Source organism: Squalius cephalus (genome assembly GCF_949319135.1).
Source record: "Squalius cephalus genome assembly, chromosome: 8".
NCBI lineage: Eukaryota > Metazoa > Chordata > Actinopteri > Cypriniformes > Leuciscidae > Squalius > Squalius cephalus.
The window spans coordinates 32,663,471-32,687,213 of record NC_137129.1 but is presented as its reverse complement, the minus strand read 5'-3'; the positions used below and the strand labels follow the sequence as shown (position 1 = coordinate 32,687,213).

The 23,743-nt window shown below is 35.4% G+C and overlaps 1 protein-coding gene across 1 annotated transcript; it reads right to left on the bottom strand.

The window, feature by feature from the left end:
* Positions 1 to 1,091: 1,091 nt before the first annotated feature.
* LOC307163294 (death-associated protein kinase 2) lies at positions 1,092 to 22,224 on the bottom strand. The gene is made up of 12 exons (XM_079879334.1): positions 22,099 to 22,224; positions 17,961 to 18,123; positions 16,903 to 17,124; positions 16,391 to 16,529; positions 15,778 to 15,907; positions 12,648 to 12,696; positions 11,773 to 11,799; positions 6,185 to 6,337; positions 4,174 to 4,219; positions 3,966 to 4,055; positions 3,111 to 3,197; positions 1,092 to 1,787 (listed from the first exon to the last, which is right to left on the bottom strand). Exons 2-12 carry the CDS (start codon positions 18,020 to 18,022, stop codon positions 1,707 to 1,709), a joined length of 1,086 nt encoding a protein of 361 aa, XP_079735460.1. The 5' UTR covers positions 18,023 to 18,123; positions 22,099 to 22,224; the 3' UTR covers positions 1,092 to 1,706.
* Positions 22,225 to 23,743: the final 1,519 nt, after the last annotated feature.

The window sequence follows — 23,743 nt, the reverse complement described above, 5'->3', positions numbered from 1 at the left end:
AGATAGCCTAGTATATATTAAACTCGTCAGACAAGCCAGCACTCGCGCAATATTTCAACTACAATTCAGCCACGTGGAGAAAAAAGGCAGCTTGCTGAATTCTGATCAATATAGGGAAAACGGTTTGGTCTCTGGTAGTCTAATTCAGGACAGTAGAACATGTATTGGTCTAGAATAGATCGTGTTTTTTGAGAAGATATGTAAGTTAAGGCACTCAGCCCAAAAAGTCCTCTCTTATAATTTGGTTTGCTTGTTTTTCTTTGAGTACAGTAAACTATGACCCCGTTTACACCTGGTTTTAAGATCCGTCTCGGTTGATTCAATCACATGTGGTCAGTAGCACTACTAAATAGGGTGCAAATGATCGGTTCACTCAAACCGCGTTCAGAGGTAGTCAGAAACACATGTGGCCATGTTGCATTTGTAGTGTAAACGTTATAAGGATCGTCTACTCGCCTGTCTACCATCCATTGTGCTTAAACAAGGGTTTAAAATTCAAAAGAAGAAAAAAAAATTGGAAAAACTGCATACTTATGCACAAGAAAGTAACTTATTAGTTAGTTGATCTTAATTCTAGTTATCTTAAAGTCCAAGTAATCATCATCATTTTTGTGCTTTTTAAAAAAAAAATTGTGCTTTATCAAAATGCAGTAACACACTGACATAGTAAGTGATGTACATAGTCATGAGTCCTTTCTTTTGAACACCTAGTAAGTTGCTAAATGAATGTTAATACCAGGTATAAACGGGGCTTTGACTTTGCTATTGTTTTTAAGCAAATCTGATGTTGAATATTTATATATATATATATATATACATTGTACACACACACACACACACACACTACCGTTCAAAAGTTTGGGACCGGTAAGATTTTTTGGTGTCTCTTATGCTCACCAAGACTGTAAAAACACAAAATACAATTAAGAAATATTATTACAGTTTAATAATACTTTTCTATTTTAAAACGTTTTGTATAATAAATGTAATTTATTCCTATGATGCATTTTCAGCATCAGCATGTTGATTTGATACTCAAGAAACATTTCTTATGATCAATGTTGAAAAACGTTGTGCTTCTTAAAATTTTTGAGGAAACCGTGACACTTTTTTTTTAGGATTCTTTGATGAACATAGAGTTCCAAAGAACAGCATTTATTTGAAATAGATTATTTGAAACAATATATAACTCTTTACTCTCAATTTACTGCATCTTTGCTGAATAAAACTATTAATTAAAAAAAGACCCCAACACCTTTGAACGGTAGGATATATAGCTTAACAACATAAATGGTCCCTATAGTAACTTTGCAATCCCACTGAAATAAACCAGAAAAAAAAAAAAAAAACATTGTTGTAGGAACCTCCTTCAAGACACCTGACCCTCCTGTCAACAGCACTTCAGGTAAAAGAATCACACTCAGTCTGTCAGAGGTAGAACTCTATGAACATGCTTGCATATTAGTATAGAAAACCACAATGGCCCCATCCTTCTTTCAGATGAAGTCAACCACTGTAACAGGATATATAGCTGGTGGTTGGGCAATCGCATGCACTGAGGTTCAAGGCCTTTGGATGAAAGAAGAGAAGAGATTGTGGCCTCTGTTTCCCCCTCTTGGCACTACAAAGTACTGCAGGTTGAATGAGCGCTGGCGCCCCGATACAGGGAGATGCTTGTGGTTTGTGACTCCCTCTACCAGCGAGATTTATGAATTGCTACTAAGACGTCTGCGTAAGAGAGAGGCAGGTTTTGTGCCTGTATCCTCCTGATCGCTCTCGCAGTCTCTCTGATTGGAAAACACCAGGAAAATGAAGCATTGAATTATTTTCAAGAATTAAGCACATCTACCCTGTATTTCTCATCAAGATCTTTGCAAAAGATATTTGGCATTTAAAGGTGCAGGATGTAAGAATGACATAGGAAAACATGAAACTGCAGTCCAAATTCAAAATATCAGAAATTGTTTCCCCCGCCCCCTGAGGCCCCCCCGCCCCCCCACGACGAAAACTGAGGAGACTGCAAGTTAATGGGTTGATTTATCCACGTTTTAATATGCTCTCGTTCATATAGATTTTTAGATGGATACCGAGGCTTTTTAGGTTGTGTGGAATCTGCAATCTCTGACCAGTTTGTTTGCTCGTTTCCAAGGCTGCGATACGCTGTGTTTCCTGCCAAATGGCATCCCGGGGTGTCGAAATACTATTGGGTGAACCGGCAGTCGGCGAGATCACACAGACCAAAACAAAACCCGACTGACAACACGGAACGTGTAAAATAATATATAGAAGCGTTTTTCAGAGAAACGCATATATGCAAACATATTATGGTATTTTTATGCTTTAGTAGAGTAAAAAAGTTACATACAGCACCTTTAAAATTGTATTTATATTATACATCATGTTAGTGTTTATTGTAATGTCTTTAAGTCAGATTTATTTAATATATAAATACATTTTTTTTATATATTTAATAAATAAATAAAATTATTATTTGATGAAGTTTGCATCATTGATTCTTAATACTGTGAAACTGCTTTGAAACAGTTTCTACTGTAAAATTAAATATCAAATAATAAAAATAAAGGTGACTTGACGTGAGACTTGCTGTGCTTAAAGGAGAAGTTCACTTTTAAAATGAAAATTCTGTCATCATATACTCACCCTCATGTTGTTTCAAACCTGTAAGAATTTCTTTCTTCTGCTGAACAGAAAAGAAGATATTTAGAAGATTATCAGTAACCAGACAGTTTTTGGGTCCCATTGACTTCCATAGTAGGAAAAAAATATACTATGGAAGTCAATGGGACCCAAAAAATGTCTGGTTACTGATAATCTTCTAAATATCTTCTTTTCTGTTCAGCAGAAGAAAGAAATTCATACAGGTTTGAAACAACATGAGGGTGAGTATATGATGACAGAATTTTCATTTTAAAAGTGAACTTCTCCTTTAACTGTTCTTAAAAATAATGTCACCATACAAATAAAACAACAAGTCAAGTACAAAATTGGGTTTTATTTTATTTACCTGCTTGATTATTTGACTAAACTTAAATTTAAATAAATATGTGGAAATATGTGGAAATATGAACCTGTTTTCATGAGACTCTTACCAGTTCTTGTTGCTCTGGACCGCGGGCCTTACACAGTAACTGCAGTCGACAAAACCGATTACAAGCCGAAACCATGTTAAAGGACATCTACAGAGTGAGATGAGAAAATCAACAAGATTTACATAGTTAATAAATATTACAGTGTATTTCCACAAAATATCTGTCACAATCCAGACAGATAAAGAGAAACAAAAAGGCATCATGATCGGAAAAACAGTGACTCAGAGTTTCTACTGAACAGTAGGTGTCTCTCTTTACACATTGGTCTGTTAGGTCAGAGAAGACATTTAGTCAGCTAAGGTAGTGTTAGCAACCACTTCAGACATTTAAAGGAACTGTTCTTTTTAGTCATGGTGTTTTTTTAGAGCTTAAAAGCCCCTAGTTGCGAAACAACTGTTGTTACATGGATTCCTTTGCTAATTATTTTATGTATGATTTATGGAAATAAAACCCCAGCATGTGTTTGGAACAACATGATGCTGAATCAATATCAGATTTTTGGGTGTACTATCCCTTTAAGAGAAATGCTACCATTGACATCACAATGAATAAAAAGAGTGTGCATCATCAAGACTCATATTATGTAAAAACATGGCTGCTAATTAAATGTAAAATCACTGAATTCAGAAATAAAAAGGCTGATATGAAGAATGATGCAAAACTAGATGTTTATCAATAGTACAGGAGAGACAAAGATTGACTGAGGGAGACAGAAAGACAAAGCATGAAGAAAACCAGGTAGTGACAAAAGTTGGTCTGTGGGTGACAACAGCCTACACACTCCAGCCAATAGCGAGTTTCTCTGACCATGCTTACAAAACCCCCAGCAGGGCTGTTTAACAAACTAACACCAACCTTCCATTTCCTCCTCGCATTGAACTTCTTAAAGTTTTTCATGTTGATGGAGGAGCGGTTCCTCTTGGCTATTTGAGTTCTATTGAGAGGCTAAAAGAGAAATGGATGTGGAAAAAGGTTACTGAAATAATCCTTATGAGAATGTAACATTTTAAAGAGTCATGCCATAAAATATAAAAGAGGAAAGGGGAAAGTTTATGCATCTCACCTTAATCCAGGGATGAATGAGGCACTCGTCTGCTGTCATTCTTTCACTAAATACAAATACACAGAAGTACAATAAAAATATTTAACACATAAAACTTATTTATTAGACAAAAGTTAGTTTAGACAGTTAAAGATTGTTAAAGATTCAAATAACAGCTTGAAATCTCAGATAGACATACAGATAGATAGATAGATAGATAGATAGATAGATAGATAGATAGATAGATACAAAGACAGATAGATAGATAGATGGATAAGATAGATAGATAGATAGATAGATAGATAGATAGAGACAAAGACAGATAGATAGATAGATAGATAGATAGATAGATAGATAGATAGATAGATAGATAGATAGATAGATAGATAGATGGATAGAGACAAAGACAGATAGATAGATAGAGACAAAGACAGACAGATAGATAGATAGATAGATAGATAGATAGATAGATAGATAGATAGAGACAAAGATAGATAGATAGATAGATAGATAGATAGATAGATAGATAGATAGATAGATAGATAGATAGATAGATAGATAGAGACAAAGACAGACAGATAGATAGATAGATAGATAGATAGATAGATAGATAGATAGATAGATAGATAGATAGATAGATGGATAGAGACAAAGACAGATAGATAGAGACAAAGACAGACAGATAGATAGAGACAAAGACAGACAGATAGATAGATAGATAGATAGATAGATAGATAGATAGAGACAGATAGATAGATAGATAGATAGATAGATAGATAGATAGATAGATAGATAGATAGATAGATAGAGACAAAGACAGACAGATAGATAGATAGATAGATAGATAGATAGATAGATAGATAGATAGATAGATAGATAGATAGATAGATAGATAGATAGATAGATAGAGACAAAGACAGATAGATAGATAGATAGATCGATAGATAGATAGAGACAAAGACATACAGATAGATAGATAGATAGATAGATAGATAGATAGATAGATAGATAGATAGATAGAGACAAAGACAGATAGATAGATAGATAGATAGATAGATAGATAGATAGATAGATAGATAGATAGATAGATAGATAGATAGATAGATAGATAGATAGATAGATACAAAGACAGATAGACAGAGACAAAGATAGATAGATAGATAGAAAGATATATATATATATAGATAGATAGATAGATAGATAGATAGATAGATAGATAGATAGATAGATAGAGACAAAGACAGATGGATAGAGACAAAGACAGATAGATAGAGACAGATAGATAGATAGATAGATAGATAGATAGATAGATAGATAGATAGATAGATAGATAGATAGATAGATAGATAGATAGATAGATAGATAGAGACAAAGACAGACAGATAGATAGATAGATAGATAGATAGATAGAGACAAAGACAGACAGATAGATAGATAGATAGATAGATAGATAGATAGATAGATAGATAGATAGATAGAGACAAAGACAGACAGATAGATAGATCGATAGATAGATAGATAGAGACAAAGACAGATAGATAGATAGATCGATAGATAGATAGATAGATAGATAGATAGATGGATAGAGACAAAGACGATAGATAGATAGATAGATAGATAGATAGATAGAGACAAAGATAGATAGATAGATAGATAGATAGATAGATACAGACAAAGACAGATAGACAGAGACAAAGATAGATAGATAGATAGATAGAAAGATATATATATATATATATATATATATAGATAGATAGATAGATAGATAGATAGATAGATGGATAGAGACAAAGACAGATGGATAGAGACAAAGACAGATAGATAGAGACAAAGATAGATAAATAGACAGAGACAAAAATAGATAGATAGATAGATAGATAGATAGATAGATAGATAGATAGATAGATAGATAGATAGATAGATAGATAGATAGATAGATAGATAGATAGATAGATAGATAGATAGATAGATAGATAGATAGATAGATAGTCCCAGTGATTAAAATAGAATGACTGCTATAACGACTCGTTACCTCTGGTCTTTAACTAGTAGTTTCAGGATGAAGTCTTTGGCCATGTTGCTGGTTTGGCTGAAGTGGTGAGGCTCAAACTCATAGTTCATTGCCACGATGTTCCTCAGCGTCTCTTCATCAGTGTCCCCTTGGAATGGTGACAGGCCACTCAAACTGATGGCATAAATAAACATGAATAAGACATTTTTTAACTTGGGGGCAAATGTTTGTTTGCCTAGAGATCCTAGGGAGAGAGTAAACTCTGCAGATATAATACCTTCATAAAAATGCATTATGAAAAAATTTAGACCATTTCAACGGCTATTTGTTGGCTTAAGGAAGTGACTTCTTTGTTCCTTGGTCGTTTCTGGTTAGTTGTCGAGCTCATTCAAAACACTGGCAGAGAAGCGGTATTAACATTAAGTGGCATGGCATCTTACGCACAGAAGCCATTGGCACCTACAGCTGTGCTTGGTGGCACATCCGGATGTCATTAGCATGTGCCAGTGAACAGTGGCATGTGGCACTAAAACTTGTGACACGAGCAGACGGACTGCGTCATGTACCACTGACATTGTTGCGGAACATGTCGCTGTATGTTGTGCCACATCTAATGACATCCCGCTGTATGCAGGAGCATTATGTAAATGGTGTAACATACGCACTTAGCGGCAGATTGACATTAAATTAATAATACGTTGCTTTCAAACATAGGGTTTATTACATCGCGGAGTTATTGTAAGTTATTATTATAAGTTTCTTTTTTATATATGTACATATTTAAACACAAAATACACAGTTGTTTTGATAACTTGATGGGCCCCATTGACTTCCATAGTATTTATTTTCTATACTATGGAAGTCACTGGGGCTCATCAACTGTTTGGTTACCCATATTCATCAAAATATCTTCTTTTGTGATAAAATATGTCTCTTTAAACTGGATGTCTATTATAATGTGCCTACAGCAAGTCAAATACTTTAATAAAACATTCAGGCATCTCCAGAAGGAATGCATGTTCACTCTGTTAAAAAATGGTTTTATTTCATATACCATCAAATTATAAATGAGAACCACTAACCACATATTAAATTATAGGCCTATACATATTTGCTGATTACTTGCTTTTGTTTTTGCTACCGTCAACTCACAAACAATTAACAAATACACCACCCATGGTGGATCTTGCTCAACTGTCGTAAGTTTTGGTTTATCTTGCACTGGCCAATGTTACACTTACTTATACAATACAATACAATATTTATTTATAAAGCACATTTAAAAACAACCAAGGCTTACCAAAGTGCTGTACAGAACAGATTAAAACAAATAGAGATAAAAATAAAACTACCAATAAAGGAACACACAACACAACAAAATAAAACAATAATTGTACCTAAATCAAGGAGTATTGAAAGCCAAAGAGAATAAATAAGTCTTTAAAGAAGATTTGACAGTGGAAACAGAGGAAGCTAATCTAATGTAGAGAGGTAGACTGCTCCAAAGTTTTGGGCCAGCAGTCGCAAAACCGTTTTTTTAAGTCTAGATTTAGGCACAATGAGTAGACATTGATCACTAGATCTCAGAGTTCTAGAAGGAGTGTACGGACAGAGCAGATCAGTCAGGTACTGAATTGTTGAGGGCTTTATAAACAAATAAATTTGACAGGTAGCCAGTGCAGCGCAGATAAAATAGGGGTTACCGACTCATACTTGCGGGTCCCAGTGAGGAAACTAACAGCTGCGTTTTGCACTAGCTGTAGACAGAAGAGGGAAGACTGAGAGACACCAAAATAAAGTGAATTACAATAGTCTAGACGAGTTGTTACGAAAGCATGAATCGCCGTTTGGAAGTTACTCTGGGGTACTCTGGGAAGTTAAAAAGGGTTTCACTTTAGAGAGTTGGCGAATAAGAAAAAAGCATGATTTTACAACAGTACTGATCTGTTTATCAAATTTTAGAAAGCACAGATTTCTAGCACATTGAGTTTCATATGAGACAAGAGAACCACGGTCAACATCAAGCACACAGTTTTCCTTAGGCCCAAATATAATTATTTCAGTTTTATTTTCACTTAAATTTAGAAAATTACTCGAAAGCCAAAGCTTAAATTCTTTTAAACAGGCCAACAGTGGTTGTAAACCACTTTTATCGTTATGTTTTAAAGGAAAATAGATCTCAGTATCATCAGCGTATAGCTGAAAGCATACTCCGTATTTATTAAAAATGGAAGCCAGAGGTAGCATGTAAAGGGTAAACAATACAGGCCTGAGGATTGATCCCTGTGGGACTCCACAGTTTAGAGGCAAACTAGAGGAGGACTGATGACCAATACGAACACTAAACCATCTGTTGGTCAGATAAGAACGGAACCACTGTAAGACAACGCCACGAAAGCCCACAGATATCTCCAGACGTCTCAACAGGACCTCATGGTCGACCAAATCAAATGCAGCACTCAGGTCTAAAAAAACTAAAGCCATGGATTTCCCAGAATCAGTTTCTGTAAACATATCGCTTGAAACTCTTAAAAGGGCAGATTTAGTTCTGTGTAGAGCAGGGTTCACCAATCTCGGTCCTGGAGGGCTGCTGTCCTGCAGAGTGTAGCTCCAACCAGCTCCAACACACCTGTTTGAAAGTTTCTAGTATGCCTAATGAGACCTTGATTATCTGGTTCAGGTGTGTTTAATTGGGGTTGGAGCTAAACTCTGCAGGACAGCGGCCCTCCAGGACCGAGATTGGTGAACCCTGGTGTAGAGCTTTAAAACCAGATTGAAACGTTTCATGAAGAGAATTTACAGCTAAGTAAGATTGTAATTGAGTCAGTGCAACTCTCTCAAGGATCTTTGAGATAAAAGGTCAATTAGAAATAGGACGGAAGTTAGAAAAAGAGGAAGGATCCAAATATTCCCAAAGTTTTTTTAAAGGTGCTCTAAGCGATGTCACACGTTTTTTAGGCCAAAACATTTTTTGTCACATACAGCAAACATCTCCTCACCATCCGCTAGCTGCCTGTCCCCTGACCACATTGTAAAAAACAGCCCAGGCTCCACAAACGGCAACAAAAACAAACTGGGCTAACCCGCACCACGAAACATAACAAACTGTTCCAGCCAGTAACTGACAAGAAGGATTTGGGGGTGGGGTTTGGGGGGTTAGAGCGCGGATGAGGAGGAGGGAGGGTCTAGCTAATACTTCGAACGTCAACAAAAGTGACGTCACCCAACATCACTTAGAGCACCTTTAAGATATGGTGTTACCACAGCAAATTTAAGACTGTTAGGGAAGGAACCAGTAGACAGGCATTTGTTAATAACCAATAACAGGCCAGGACCAACTGTGTCCATGATTTGTAAGTTTTAGGTGATTTCATTACATGAATCCAGATCAATCGGCTCAAACTCAGACCAGATGGAAGAACATAATGGAACATCATGCAGTATATCCAGAATTAGAGATATTCAAGTTGGGATCTTATCAACAAAAAAACTTTCCAAAGTTGTCACAGAGAGCAATAGAGGGCTCTAAAATGGAATGCACAGGAGGATTTAAAACAGAGTTAATAGTGGAAAAGAGAACTTGAGGTTAATGAGAATTGTTTGTGATAAGTTCAGAAAAATATTAGCATTTTGTGACCTTTGCAGCTTTCTGAAACAAGCTGTAAGAGTTTCAAAATTTCATTAGGATTGTGCAATCTGTCCTTTTTCCATTGGCGCTCAGCCCGTCTACATACCCGTCTAAAGGTACGTGTAGTGTCAGCGTGCCAGGGGCACTGGTTTAGAAGCACGGCAAACATGAATGTTGAATGTATTCTTATACTTATACTGGCACCTACCGGCGTGCATGCAGCAATATGCATATAAAGGTTACAGTAATGAATGTGACTGTTAATGCAGTATTTATATTGACCATGATTATTCCGTGTGTTTCCTAGAATGGGCAGTTTGCGTGATCAACAACATACAATAGCACTGGTATTACACAACATTCAGTGGCACATGCTACTCAAATACAGATGTGCCACCAACTGAATACATGTTTGAAAAATATCTGTAAACGTTTAATTGATATTTATTTTTTTAAAATCACTAAATTAGGCTATTTATTTAGGATTTTGTATCACAATTACGTCAGTATAGCTGCTCAACTCTGTCAGTCACTACTGGAGGTGTCACAACATAAGGTGACATGTTTCACAGAATTGTCAGTGGTACATGACGCAATCCATCGGCATATCACAAGTTTTAGTGCCGCATGTCACTATCCGCTGGCACATGCCAATGAAAACCGCCAATGGCTTCTATGCGTAAGATGCCATGCCACTTAATGTTACTCCATCGGCGGGAGGCGTTTGATGCACAGTGGGATTGTGCTAATTTATTAAATCCTGCTATGAAAAATGTCAAAATTAAAATGAGGTCCATGTTGCTTGGTGGTTGGATGCTCCCTCAGGCCTGGAACTAACCTATGAAACTCAATGTGTCATCTGGATTGCAGAAGTGAAGCGAGAAGTCAACTCAGCACACATTTTGATTCTGGTAATTAAATTATAATTTTTTTTCCCATTTAATCATTATTTCTTTACATGAACAATTTAAGCATTATGCAGCATAACTTGAGCTAGCATTGTGGCTTCGTCATTGTTTACATATGTAGTTAGCTAGTGTTTTGATACGCGTGTAGTGAAAAATTCGCATTTTGTCTATATAGTCACCTGACAAATGTAATGAGTAATACGTTACAATAATAAGGTAACACTTTATTTTACAGTGTCCTTGTTACATATGTTACATGTACTTACCATAGTAATAACAGTAAAGTATGCATAATTACATGCAACTAACCCTAAACCAAATCCTAATCCTACCCTAACCCTATAGTAAGTACATGTAGTTGCTTAATATTACTCAGTACTTAAATATATAATTACACTGTAACAATGACACCTTAAAATAAAGTGTAACCAATAATAATTTATTGTGTAACATTAGCTAATTGCATTAGTACGAAAGACTTTTTCATCACTTATTAAGCTTGGCTATTGTTAATTCAAACATGCGCTGATGCATTAAACAATAACAGTAGTATCTTTAAAGACTGTGCAATGACCAGATTAAGTTAAATAATTACTGTTTTTCTACTTTTGTCTTTAGGAAAGCCATCAGATGACCTAGTACAGACTACAAAAAGGGTTGTTTTCATGTTTGTTTTTAAAGAACCATAAAAAGGTCTTGTTTCTGTGTCTGACATATCTCTCCACAATAATCTGCGAGAAAATATGTTAACATTTAAAAATTACACACACCCTCTTTAAGATCAACTGCTTTATTCCTGCTTAAAGCCGCAGGCTTTTACTAAACATTCTGATGGTTATCTACTCCATATCTGGTGTGCTTCATTTTTGACATCACTGATCTCATCCCACAAGACCTGACCTATAAACTTGAGAAAGCACATCGCTTGTCAAAGGGAGGCTTTATTTCGGAGGCAATTTATGTTCTAGTTAAAATCTGAATATCTGGAGCAGGACCTTGGTTTGCAGAATAATTCTTAAAGGATTTGGCTGTCTAGAGTGTTATCATATGATGAACAATGAAAGATTACTTACAGAATGTAGGTAATGACACCAATACTCCTGAAAAACACCACAAGAGCATGATTAATCATTAGTAATTGAATCTTAAAGCCTATGTATAGAATTCTGAGCTATTCAACATGCAAACAAAAAATAAATATTAATGACATAATAAAAAATATTTCATTAACTATTTGGATAAAAAAAACATTAAAATAAAAATGTTTATATAAAGACTATTTGTATCTCACAACAACGAGTGAAATTACTATTGTTATTATAAAATGTTTTTAAAAAATAATAATTATAAAAAAAAAAATATTTTTATTAGCTATTTTATATATAATATTTAATAAATATGTAACATTTTTATTCAAATAAACATATAATTATAAAATATAATTCACAAAGTCTACATTTTGATATAGAAATTCACCTTATTAATTTAATATATTCTTTTATATGTTAAGTGGCATTTGAAATTGATTCAGATTTTACCAGTGTACTCTGGAAACTGAACCCATGACCCCGGCTTTGTTTATGCCATGCTCTACCAGTTGGGCTTCAGGAACGAATGAGATGTAAACCGAACACATATTATGCTAACAATTATGCTAACCAGGCATGAGTTGTTGTCTTTGGCACAGCAGACGATAGCTACTGCTTTTTGTCAAAAGCCAAAATAGCTTGCCTTCTGACTATGTTTCGTACATGACATCCATGTTCAGTTGCATATTATGACCTACAAATATATATACGCGTTGAGACAGATGCACACACTTAAATGAGCACCTGGTAATGTCTGAGGAAGGACGAATCAAGTCTGAGCATGCCTAAAACTCCCTTATGCATTCTGAGACTGTAGTACGTTTGAGTGTTTGTTACTAATTTAACCAGGCAAGACTTACCACATATCAGCCGCCGTACCGAGAGGCTCAAAGTTGATGATCTCAGGGGCTGAGAGAAAAGGAAAGATAATGTAGAGTTAAAATAAAACTCACAAACTCTCATGTTGGCTCTCATAAAAAACTTTTTTCAGTTGCAACAGCGCACTGATCTCATTTTATTGCATTAATCAAGAGTTTCAGACAGCTTTGGCCAGACATTAGCAAGCTTTTTTGAGAAGCAAGCCAAACTCACAAAAATCACACCATTAAATGTATTCTTTGAGATCCACATGTCCTCACATGAACCACATCAGATTGTGCTCTGTTCCCTACTGAGTTTCATACGAACAAAGCTTCACTTTACCTTGACAGAAAGGTAAAGGTAAGGTAAAGGTTTTTTTTTGTTGGTTTAAAGTAGCTGAGTAACAAACAGACTGCCTTAGTTAACATTCTCAGCGATGAAGGCATCTTCTGTTAATCTCTAATAAAAGTGAGGAAATTGTACTATTTAGGTAAACTATCCCTTTAAACCTGTTAGTCTATCAAATGAAAGTGTATTTTAAATGACAAAGTGGTGGTGATAACTTAAAAATTTGGGATAGGTTCAGCCATAAGTAGGGCAGACTCAGGCACTGGTGAGTTACTGGGATCACAGTTCGGGCCTATCACAATATGTGCTTAGAAAAACACTTAACCTCTATTGTTCACAAAGGATATCCTCATGATAAATAAAGTGCTAGTATCTTTGGACAAAGGGGACAACTTAATACCAAGTAGCATACTACTTCTGCCTAGTCTCATCTGGAGAAAATCAGAATACTTGCTTTGCCCAATACCAATATTCACAGTTTTCTACTTGCATTTACATTTATTCAACATGGTACAACAACGTTTACAGGAAAAATGATCTATTACAAAAGTATTTCTTTAATAATAGACAAAAACTAATAAAATATTATTATTAAAAACTATTATTATTAATTATAAATGTATATTTAGTAGGGCTGTCAAAAGATTAATCGCGATTAATCGCATCCAAAATAAAAGTTTGTGTTTACATAATATATGTGTGTGTACTGTGTATAATTATTTTGTATATATAAATATACACACATGCATGTATATATTTAAGAAATATTTGCATACATATACTGTATATATATTTATATAGTTTATATTATATATAAATATAATTTTTTTTATATATATAAATAACAAATTTTTCTTAAATATATACATGCATGTGTGTGTATTTATATATACAAATTTAATTATACACAGTACACACACATATATTATTAAAAACAAACTTTTATTTTGGATGCGATTAATCGCGATTAATCTTTTGACAGCCCTAATATTTATCAAATAAATTATTTATGATTTATTATTTAATATTCATATTATACATATTTAACCAAATCTGTTTATATGAAGTATTTATATCTCAAAACAGCTACTAAAACTATTATTATTATTATTTACAAATATATTTATTACATTTCTTGATTTTTTTTATCATTTATAATTTAATATTCATATTAATTATGCATGTCAAATCTAAAGATTTGGCTATTTATTATTGTGCCAGAAATCAGAATTAAAATCGGTTCTACATATTAGTCTTAAAAATAATCCTTATTTGTATTGGTTGTAAAAATAATATTGGTCCATAGTCTCCTGAAGTACAGTTTGAGAGTACAAAATATATATGCATGTGCTTTTCTGTCAAGGTCAATATTTAAAAGAGCACTGGCAAGTGTGGCAGGCCAACCAAAGGATGTGCGTTTGTGACATTTCAGTATGTTTTCTACACACACACACACACACACACTCACACATTCACACACACACACACACACACACACACTCACACATTCACACGCTGTAGTTTAAGGGAACTGATGAGCTGTTAAACCACTCAAGGGCATTTGTGAAATACATCAGTAGTGACATCACATCTCACAATAGTTATTTCTGTTTATGTCCACTCATTTTTTTTTTTAGCTGAACTGACGCAGCTCTGCCATTTCATCTGAAGTTTGCCCATCTCCATGGAGACGGCTAGAACTAAAAATTGTGCATATTGCTAAAGGCAGGAACAACACATGCAGAGACAGAAGAAGGTGCTGACTGCTGAGTCAAACACACTCGAGCAGATGCAAACTAAACATGCGCACACACACACTTAGCCAAAAAAAATCAAATATACTGTACGCAGTTATGCAAATGCAGAAGCAATTTAGTTACAAAAGCACACACTCAGCTGTTGACACATTTATAGTTGCTGCTTAAATAATAACAAAACCGGTATAACAGCACAGACAACTGAAGGTAACTCTTTTTTTACCGCCATAGAAGAACGCAAAGTATACAATATCATTCAAATAATTGGGGTCAGTAAGATTTTATATGGACAACTAAATATGACGCAAAACAAAAAGAACTGTGATTGGTTGTGTTACATGTCAGTCAAACGTCCTCTTGGGACCAACAACACCTGGCACAAAGGGTTTAGAGAGCGCATGCTGAGAGCGCCGTGTTCGACCCTCCACCAACACGTCTCTCGTCATGGTGCTTTTTTAGACTCTGCTCTGGCACAGCGTGTGTGTTTTGGAGGAGCCGTGGCTTTGGAGAGCACTCTGAAGGGAGGGCGGGATCTTATGCTTTCAAAGCTAGCATGCTATTGCTAGCTTCTCCAAAACTGCCTAACCTATCTTTAATCAAAGAATCCTGAAGAAAATGTATCACGGTTTCTAGCAAAATATTAAGTAGCACAACTGTTTTCAACATTGATAATAATAATAAAAGTTTATTGATAACCAAACCAGCATATTAGAAAGATTTTTGAAGGATCAAGACTGGAGTAATGGCTGCTGAAAATTCAGCTTTGCCATCACTGGGATAAATTACATTTTTAAAATATAATAAAATAGAAAACACTTATTTGAAATTGCAATAGTATTGCACAATATTACGGTTTTTACTGTATTTTGGATCAAATAATTACCGCCTTGGTGAATGGTAGTGCATGTCTCATGCTTTTGGTATTGGACAAGCATTCAGGGCTGCATTTGCATATTTGTGTAGGTTTATGGCTTTTAAATGAACACATTCACTTGAAGTCAAAACCACAGACTGAACCACTCACCAATATACTGAGGGGTTCCACCTAAACTCTTATACTCTTCTCCTTGAATGAAGCGATGAGCCATGCCGAAATCAATGATCTTGATGTCTGGATTGGGAGCGAGCTTGTCCGACAACATGATGTTCTCCGGCTGAAGAACAAAAATATAAAAATGTCTTTAGCCTGACTCACAAAGTGTTTATTGATTTTTATTGTAAATTATATGTTTATCCTAACCTTGTTTTTTCTACATAGGTTTTAGGTCAGTAAAATTCTGGTATGGTTTGATGACACAGATATAATTAAGTATAACAGATATTTAGAATGAATATAGCAGATATAATGCATTTCAACAATGTTCACATAATCAAAATATCTGGATAAACATTGTTGTCGTATGAATATTTCATCAGGAAGTGTATAATTTTGGTCAGAGGTGACAGTTTAAGTGAGAAAGGTACACAGTCTACTTCCTCATTACCATGTTGAAATCTTTATAGGAAGTGACAAGCTTGCTACACATGGAGTTAAAAATATATTTTGAAGGCCATTTGAAACTGTTTGTGTGGTTGAACGGTTCGCTTTTCTGACTTATTAAGCTGGGAGTTTAAATACAGCTGGGCATCCTTCCTACCTTCAGGTCAAAATGGCCAACGCTTTTTTTGTGCATGTAGCTGACACCTTCCAGAATCTGCTTCATAAACTCAATGGCCTCCGTCTCGGTGAGGTTTTCTTTCTCAGCGATGAAATCAAAGAGTTCTCCACCCTTTATGCTATATAAAAAATAAAATAAAAAAGATATGTCAGAGAAGACAGGAATGAACCACAGGTCAATGATGATGATGAATGATGATTCATTGGTGTAATGCAAAAACATTTTATTTCATTGTATTATTTAAAAATTAAGGTTTAATTGTAATTTAAGCTAATAATATTTTAATATATTTTAATAAAACATGAAAAGAATTTCACAATTTAAACAGAGGTTAAAAAAATTTCATTTAATTTTTGATTTTATTATAAAATATGATGGATATTTCCTTATAATATTTATTATATTATCACTTTCTGTTTTTTTTCTATTTTAAGAAGCTTCCTCCACCTTTAAAAAAAAAAATTGTACCTCAGACATACACATATACTCACAGCTCAACGATGAGGACCACCTCTGCCCTGCTCTCGAAAACATCTCTGATAGCCATGACATTTTGATGTTGAAGGCTCTGTAGGATCTCCACCTCCTTCTCCACACTCTTCCTCTCCAGGCCCAGCCTGCTTCCTGCACCTTTCTTCAGCTTCAGGAACTTCCCGGCCCACAGAACGCCAGTGGTCCGCTCCCGCACCTCACGCACCTGTCCGAAGTGACCACTAACACAGCGGCGATAGACAGAATGAACAGGTATTCAACTATGTAAGTCCAAGAAAAAACTGGGCCAAAACAGATAATCATAACAGTACATGCATGTTTAGTGCACCAGCTGTGTAATATACATAGAAAAATACTTCATATGGCACTATAAATTATTTTAATTATATTTATTTATTTTAGATTCTTCATTTTACCAATAATTTTTTCTCTGCCAAATAATAATTTATTATGGCACATTTTAATGTAATAATTAACCAATTATAATGACTTTATTTAAATAAACTAACTGTAATTCATTTTTTGTTGGAAATTTTGCCATGTTAATACCAAATTATTATTCGAAGTGCCTTTAAAATACCATTTAAATACCAATGTATATGGATATGATCATAATATTGTTATAAAATATAATATTTTGATAAACACTACCGTCCAAAAGTTTGGATCTGTACGATTTTTTTATGTTTTTGAAAGTCTTGTATGCCCACCAAGGCTGTATTTACTTGATTAAAAATACAGTAAAACAGTAATTTTGTGAAATATTATTACAATTGTAAAATGTTATTCATTCCTGTAATGGCAAATCTAAATTTTCAGCATCATTACTCCAGTTTTCAGTGTCACATGATCCTTCAGAAATCATTTTGATATGCTGATTTGGTGCTCAAGACACATTTCTTATTATCAATCATGAGTTATGCTGCTTTTTGTTAGGATTCTTTGATAAGTAGAAAATTAATAATAAATTGATGACCCTAAACTTTTGAACATGGTACGGTCATCTTTTTTTGTAAGGAAAGAGAATATAGGAGAAAATAGTTTTACATCTATTTACCTTCCCAAAACATTTCCAATCTCATAAAGGTCTTCAACATTATCCAGCTTGAAGACAGCCATGCTCTCTCTCTCTCTCTTTTCAGTGTCCTCTGTCTGTGAATGTCCAAAGGAAAGCTATGGGCTATATAGTGCTCATACTGAGTTTAGCATTTGGTCCATACCTGAAACACAGAGGATAGTAGTTAGTGGTCTATATCTGTTCCATAAGAAAGCTCCAAACCTGTTGAATATATTTCCTTCAGCATTCAACTAAACTAGCACAATCATTTCGCAAAGTACAGTATTTGATGACTTTAAAGGCTGCCTTATGGCACTACAGAACTAGCTGGGAACAGAAAAGGACAGATATCTGGAAATCATTTACGAGTCCCTAAAGGGTAAACATCTGGAATCCAGACCCCTCTGATATGCTAGAACTACATACATGAGAAAGAATGTTGCTCTAAACGCTCTAGAATGTCGGTCACAAGTAAACAAACCAGTCCTTTAAACTTCTGACAAATGTGGACAAACCGTTAGGTCACAATGTGAAATACAGAGTATGAACATACTGCCTAACAGACCTCAGTCACCCTCTCATGGTTATGTTAACACATTCTTAAATAATGAGACCCTTTCCCATATTTAGTTGTTGTGTAATTAGTTTTCAATGGCTAACATTGTTTGTTACTAGGGGAGGAAGAAATGAGAAAATTAATGAGGAGGAGATAGGAGGAGAAAGATTATTTATGGAGTGACGAGATACACAAGTTATTATTTTGGCATATCTATCTGTCTGCCTGTCTGTCCATATAATGTATCATTTCTCCATTTCAGATGAGAAAATTTGAGTTATAAATCTCAATGCAGTTCTACCGGAGACTGATGATTTCCCATTTCATGAACACAGCTGATGTGGTTCTGTTTATTTGCATAAGATAAATCATGTAAATGTAATGTGAATGTGAAAAAATTGGCATTGAGAGAAACTGCAATTGGCAGTTTATCTGATTTGAATACAAGCTGTTCAAACACTAAATTTAGGGATGCACAGACTTTAGGAAGAACTTGACCGAAAACCGAAAATAAATAATAAATAAATAATCAATTCATAAATCAAACTTATTTCATAATCAACACTTAAATAGCAAAAATTGAGTACAAACATTAAAATTGCATATAAGGCAGTTTTTTTTATAAACCTTTTAATAACAGAATTGTTTCTACTCCAGTTTGTTAGTGAAATATAACCATTTAAACGACAATAAGCTGTAATAACTGTTTTTTGTGACAGATTTATTCAAACATACATTAAATAAAAAATATCACTAACAGGTCAAGTAAAAATATAATGAATATGTAATACAGTGCATATATTTCTATGCACCAGTCTGCGTACACGTCACACACCAGGATGCGCGAGCGCCCTCAGATCACTTGGACGTGGCTGTGTACAAGAGTTAAAAAACGATATAAATACTGTTCGTTTTCTCACACAAACTGCTCGTTTCGTGTCTTAGGCCATCAATGTGTACTTACGATGGGGAATTGTTTAATTTGGATGATGGGGAATTGTTTTAATTTGGACTCTGTGCATGCTCTTTGAGACAGTGACCACAGACCTGCATTATAGGACTGACAGACAAGAACGGTTTGACCTAAAAATATCAAAATTGAAACTACTGCGGAAAAAAAGACACCTTCATCTTGGATGCCCTTGAGGTAAGCTAAAACATACCAAAATTTAATTTCAAAGTGAACTATCCCTTTAACTACCGGAGCATATAAGCAGACGCTCACCTTGTTCTGGCATCAGCTGTTTTTACATCCCTCCACCTCCCAACATAATTTAGGCATCTTGCTACCAGACTCATCTTCCAAGCATTATTAGTCCCACTGGGGGGTATATACTGTAACTAAGCTCGAGTTGAAGCTGCTTCCTCGAGCCCCTCCACTGCGGACAGCAAGCCAAATACGTTTAACCTTAATAGCTGAAAGATTACATGGGCAAACGAACTTGTGAAACTTGATAAAAACTATTCTTCAAATCTGATTGGTTGATTGGAGTGTTGTTCCAGGATCAACAATGATGTTTGAACAAGGACGTTCACCACAAACCAGCCAGCAATGCCCTATAGCAACCACCCAGAACACCTTAGAAATCATATAGCAGTGCCTTGACAAACCAACAACACCCTAGCAACCACCCTGAATACCCTAACAACCATATAGCAATGCGATGGTAATAATCCAGCCAGAGTTAGCCCAAGTGCTTAGAAGTAGAAAAGAGCCCCCAAAAAAGAAAGAGATTGTCTTTTGGGAAAACAGAGATACAATCAAACATTTATATTTAGAGAACACACACTACACATCCTTACATATCACAACGCACATCTTATGTTTCTTCCTGAATGCATTTGCATTGCTCAGTGATAATATGGACAACAGCACTTTCTGTGTGCCATGCTGAAGTTTACAAAGCACACGTGACTGGGCATTCAAAGCGTGCTTAGAGCACGTGTTAATTATGTTGTTTAAAGTGCACGTCAATTGTGTTTAGAACGGAACAGAGATGGAAAGGCTGCATCGATCAACAATTCTTTTCCAAAATAACACCCCACCCATCTCACTTCAGCTTCCTACAGAAACATACCAGGAACGCAGCCACAGAGCAGAACAATAGTGTTCATTGCAAAACAAAAACTCCCCTTTTGCTTCACTGGAGCAACAGTCATTCAGCTGTGTTGAATTACACACTCATATTATCTAGTAAAAGTGAAACTAGGCTAAAGCATCTTAGTTCCAGCTTGCGCTTGAATGCAATGTGTGAATCATTAGCGCATTTTGCAACTTTCTAGTTTAAAAAGTACATACACCATGTACGGATTCAGCTTATCTTCCCTCACCTTAGGTTAGCTACTTTATTTTGCAAACTCAGATGTGTGACTGACAGCCTGCGGGTTCAAGTGTGTGAATCCTGAAATTTGAGCATGAGCATGTTTTCATTCTGTTCTATACAATATCAAAGAAAGAGCTTGAAGAGCAATTCCAAGACCTGGAACCTGCCTGCAGATTTAGATCTCCAGCCATAAAACACCCAAGATAATGATCTCATTCTTGATTAGGATCAAAGTCTCAGGGCTTCAGCTTCTTCCCAACTTATAAATGAGGAAAAAGACCAAATAAATAAATAAATAATGGGAAAAGAGAAATGTCATATTCTCATATAAGAATGGAGATAACCAAACGAAATTATAGGCAACAATTCTTGTAATTCTTTCACACAAGCTTCCAGGAAATCCACCACAGCAAATAAAACCTGTTCATTTAGATTTTAGGTAACAACATGTTTTACAGTGTGAGGGCAAACTTACACATTTAACCAGAAACGCCTACTTTAATTGAGCGTTTGCTTAATAAATGTGCTGTAAACCAAATATGGTCAAAAGAAACATGCATTACGGTGCGGATTTAAAAAAAAAAAAAAAAAACATCATTAATCCAGGAGGAAGATCAGGTTGGTTACCCTCAGGGCCTGGGAATGGGAGGTTTTCTGCCAGACTGGTCGTTAGATCCAGGTGATAACCACTAAGAAACTAACATTCTGTGTTACTTGGCTATTTAACATAATAAAGTCAGTGAGTCACCTACAAAGTTTTGAAACTCACTATGGTTTTTACACAGAAGCGGTCTTGACCAATTTTGAAAGTGAATGAGAGAAAGTGAATGTTCCAAATGTCCGTTTGCTTTAGTCTGACGATGACAGAAAATTCCACACGGTATGAAACGATATCACACAATAATTTACAAATGCGAACGTCTCCTGTCAACTCTGTGCTGAACACGACCGAAACCTGCGTGTGGAAACTTGTTAGCGTCTCATTCTTGTACGTCGTGTCTGTTTGATATTCCACTGCGAGTGTTTCTGAGACCCGCACCTACGAAGCCCCCGAAAGTCTGTCACGACCACGATGCAACGATTAATGTCCATTTTCTTATAGTAGGCTACAACTTATATCATGCAATGCGACACATGTAGCCTACACATTTTATGTCCCCCCCCCCCCCCCCCCCTTATCTCCTTACTTCCATATAGGATAGCCTATTCCATATGAAATCCCATGTATCAGACGAAATGGTTGATTTATGTGACGTACCTGGCATAGATCGTCATGAAGCAGTGTCGTGTATGTTTCACGGACGGTATTTCCTCTGGAGCTCCACTCGCTGCAGAAGCGCTCGTAACTGAAATGAGGAAACGCTCGTGTTGACCATGTTAGTGCAGTGCCCGAAATGTGGCAAGCCACTTTAACACTATTCATTAACGTCTGTTTTTATAATGTTACTGATTGGTTATTAGCCTACTGACTTAAATGAATTTCTAGTAAGCATGACTCTTTTTAACATCACTGGTAGGCTGTTCATTAGATTTTCATTTGATACTAGCAAATACTTATTCTAGTAGTGAGTAGCCTACTAGTAGTGTAATGAGTCTAGTGGCTGTAGAAAGGCGCACAACGGAGATGGTAATAGATACAAAGTCTTTTAATTAAATGACAAACTCAGACTCAGAGGGTACACGGCCACGTTCACACAAACGATAACTGACAAGGACTGAACAGAACAGGGAGTAGCCTATAATACACAGTAAATGTGGACACTAAACCGGAACAGTTGACAAGACTTAACTAATAGAGAGCCTAAGTCCCTCCCCTTCCGGTGGACCACCATGGGACCTTATTTCGGGAAAATATTGTATGTCAATGGCGAGAGACAACAAATATTTTGATCTTGTTTGAATTGTGCCCTGAATTACACATATGATGTTTGTCAATTTAAAAGATACATTTTAAAGTCAAGAAAGTCGCAGTATGATGTAAAACTGTTGAGGTATAAGACTGTGAAAATACGTAATTACAAAGACTATAAACCCAAAAGGCGCCGCGGCCGCGCGCACATGTGACGTCATACCTTTTCTCTCAATGAATGAAGCTAACTTTACTGAAGCTAACGTCTGTAATTTTTTCTGTAGTCTTACGTTATAATTGTACTGTTACGCCGTCATGCCTGAGTGTTTTGTACCAGACTGCACACATACGATGCATGTTGGTGACGTACATAGTGCGAGACGAGAGATGTAGTTCATTGAGCGATTTTCACATAAAACTAAATGTTCCTCTTCTGTTTTATGACAAACTGCGACTTTCTTGACTTTCATAATATTTTAAATTGACAAACATCATATGTGTAATTCAGGGCACAGTTCAGATGGAATAAAAAGATAAGTTGTCTCTCGCCGTTGACTAGCATAGCCTACATATTTTTTCCAAAATAAGGTCCCATGAGCCGGAAGCGGAGGGGAGGGACTTAGGCTCTCTATTAGAAACCATAGTGACTAATGAGAACTAATACAGACAAGACAGAAACTGAACTAAACTGAACATAGCCTACATGTGACAAGTAGAGCTATACATTAGTTAACAACCAATCACATTCAACTATGTATTTTGAATGCACCTTACAGTTATTTCATATTTAATAACTATCCATTGTAGTAATTTACCCTTTAATTAGGCTACTTGTAAGAAATGCTAATGCAGCTGGTAAAGATACAAGAGTCCATAAATAGGTACCAGTAGGCTACTGTATTCAATAAATAAGTAAAACTGGAATAAATTATCGGAACTAGTTGAAGAGTAACATGTAATCAAGTTGTAGTAATTAATAGCATATTAGTAAAAGTGTAATGTTGTGTATCAGAAATTGGAATATATACTAGTTGAAAGTGAATTGTTGATATCT

Excerpts from the sequence above, each read along its gene's own strand:
- LOC307163294 (XM_079879334.1), bottom strand. The coding sequence starts at position 18,022 with ATGGCTGTCTTCAAGCTGGATAATGTTGAAGACCTTTATGAGATTGGA. Across the intron at positions 4,220-6,184 it reads CTACTAGTTAAAGACCAGAG|TGAAAGAATGACAGCAGACG; the intron begins GTAACGAGTCGT and ends ATTTGTATTTAG. Across the intron at positions 3,198-3,965 it reads ATGCGAGGAGGAAATGGAAG|ATGTCCTTTAACATGGTTTC; the intron begins GTTGGTGTTAGT and ends CTCACTCTGTAG.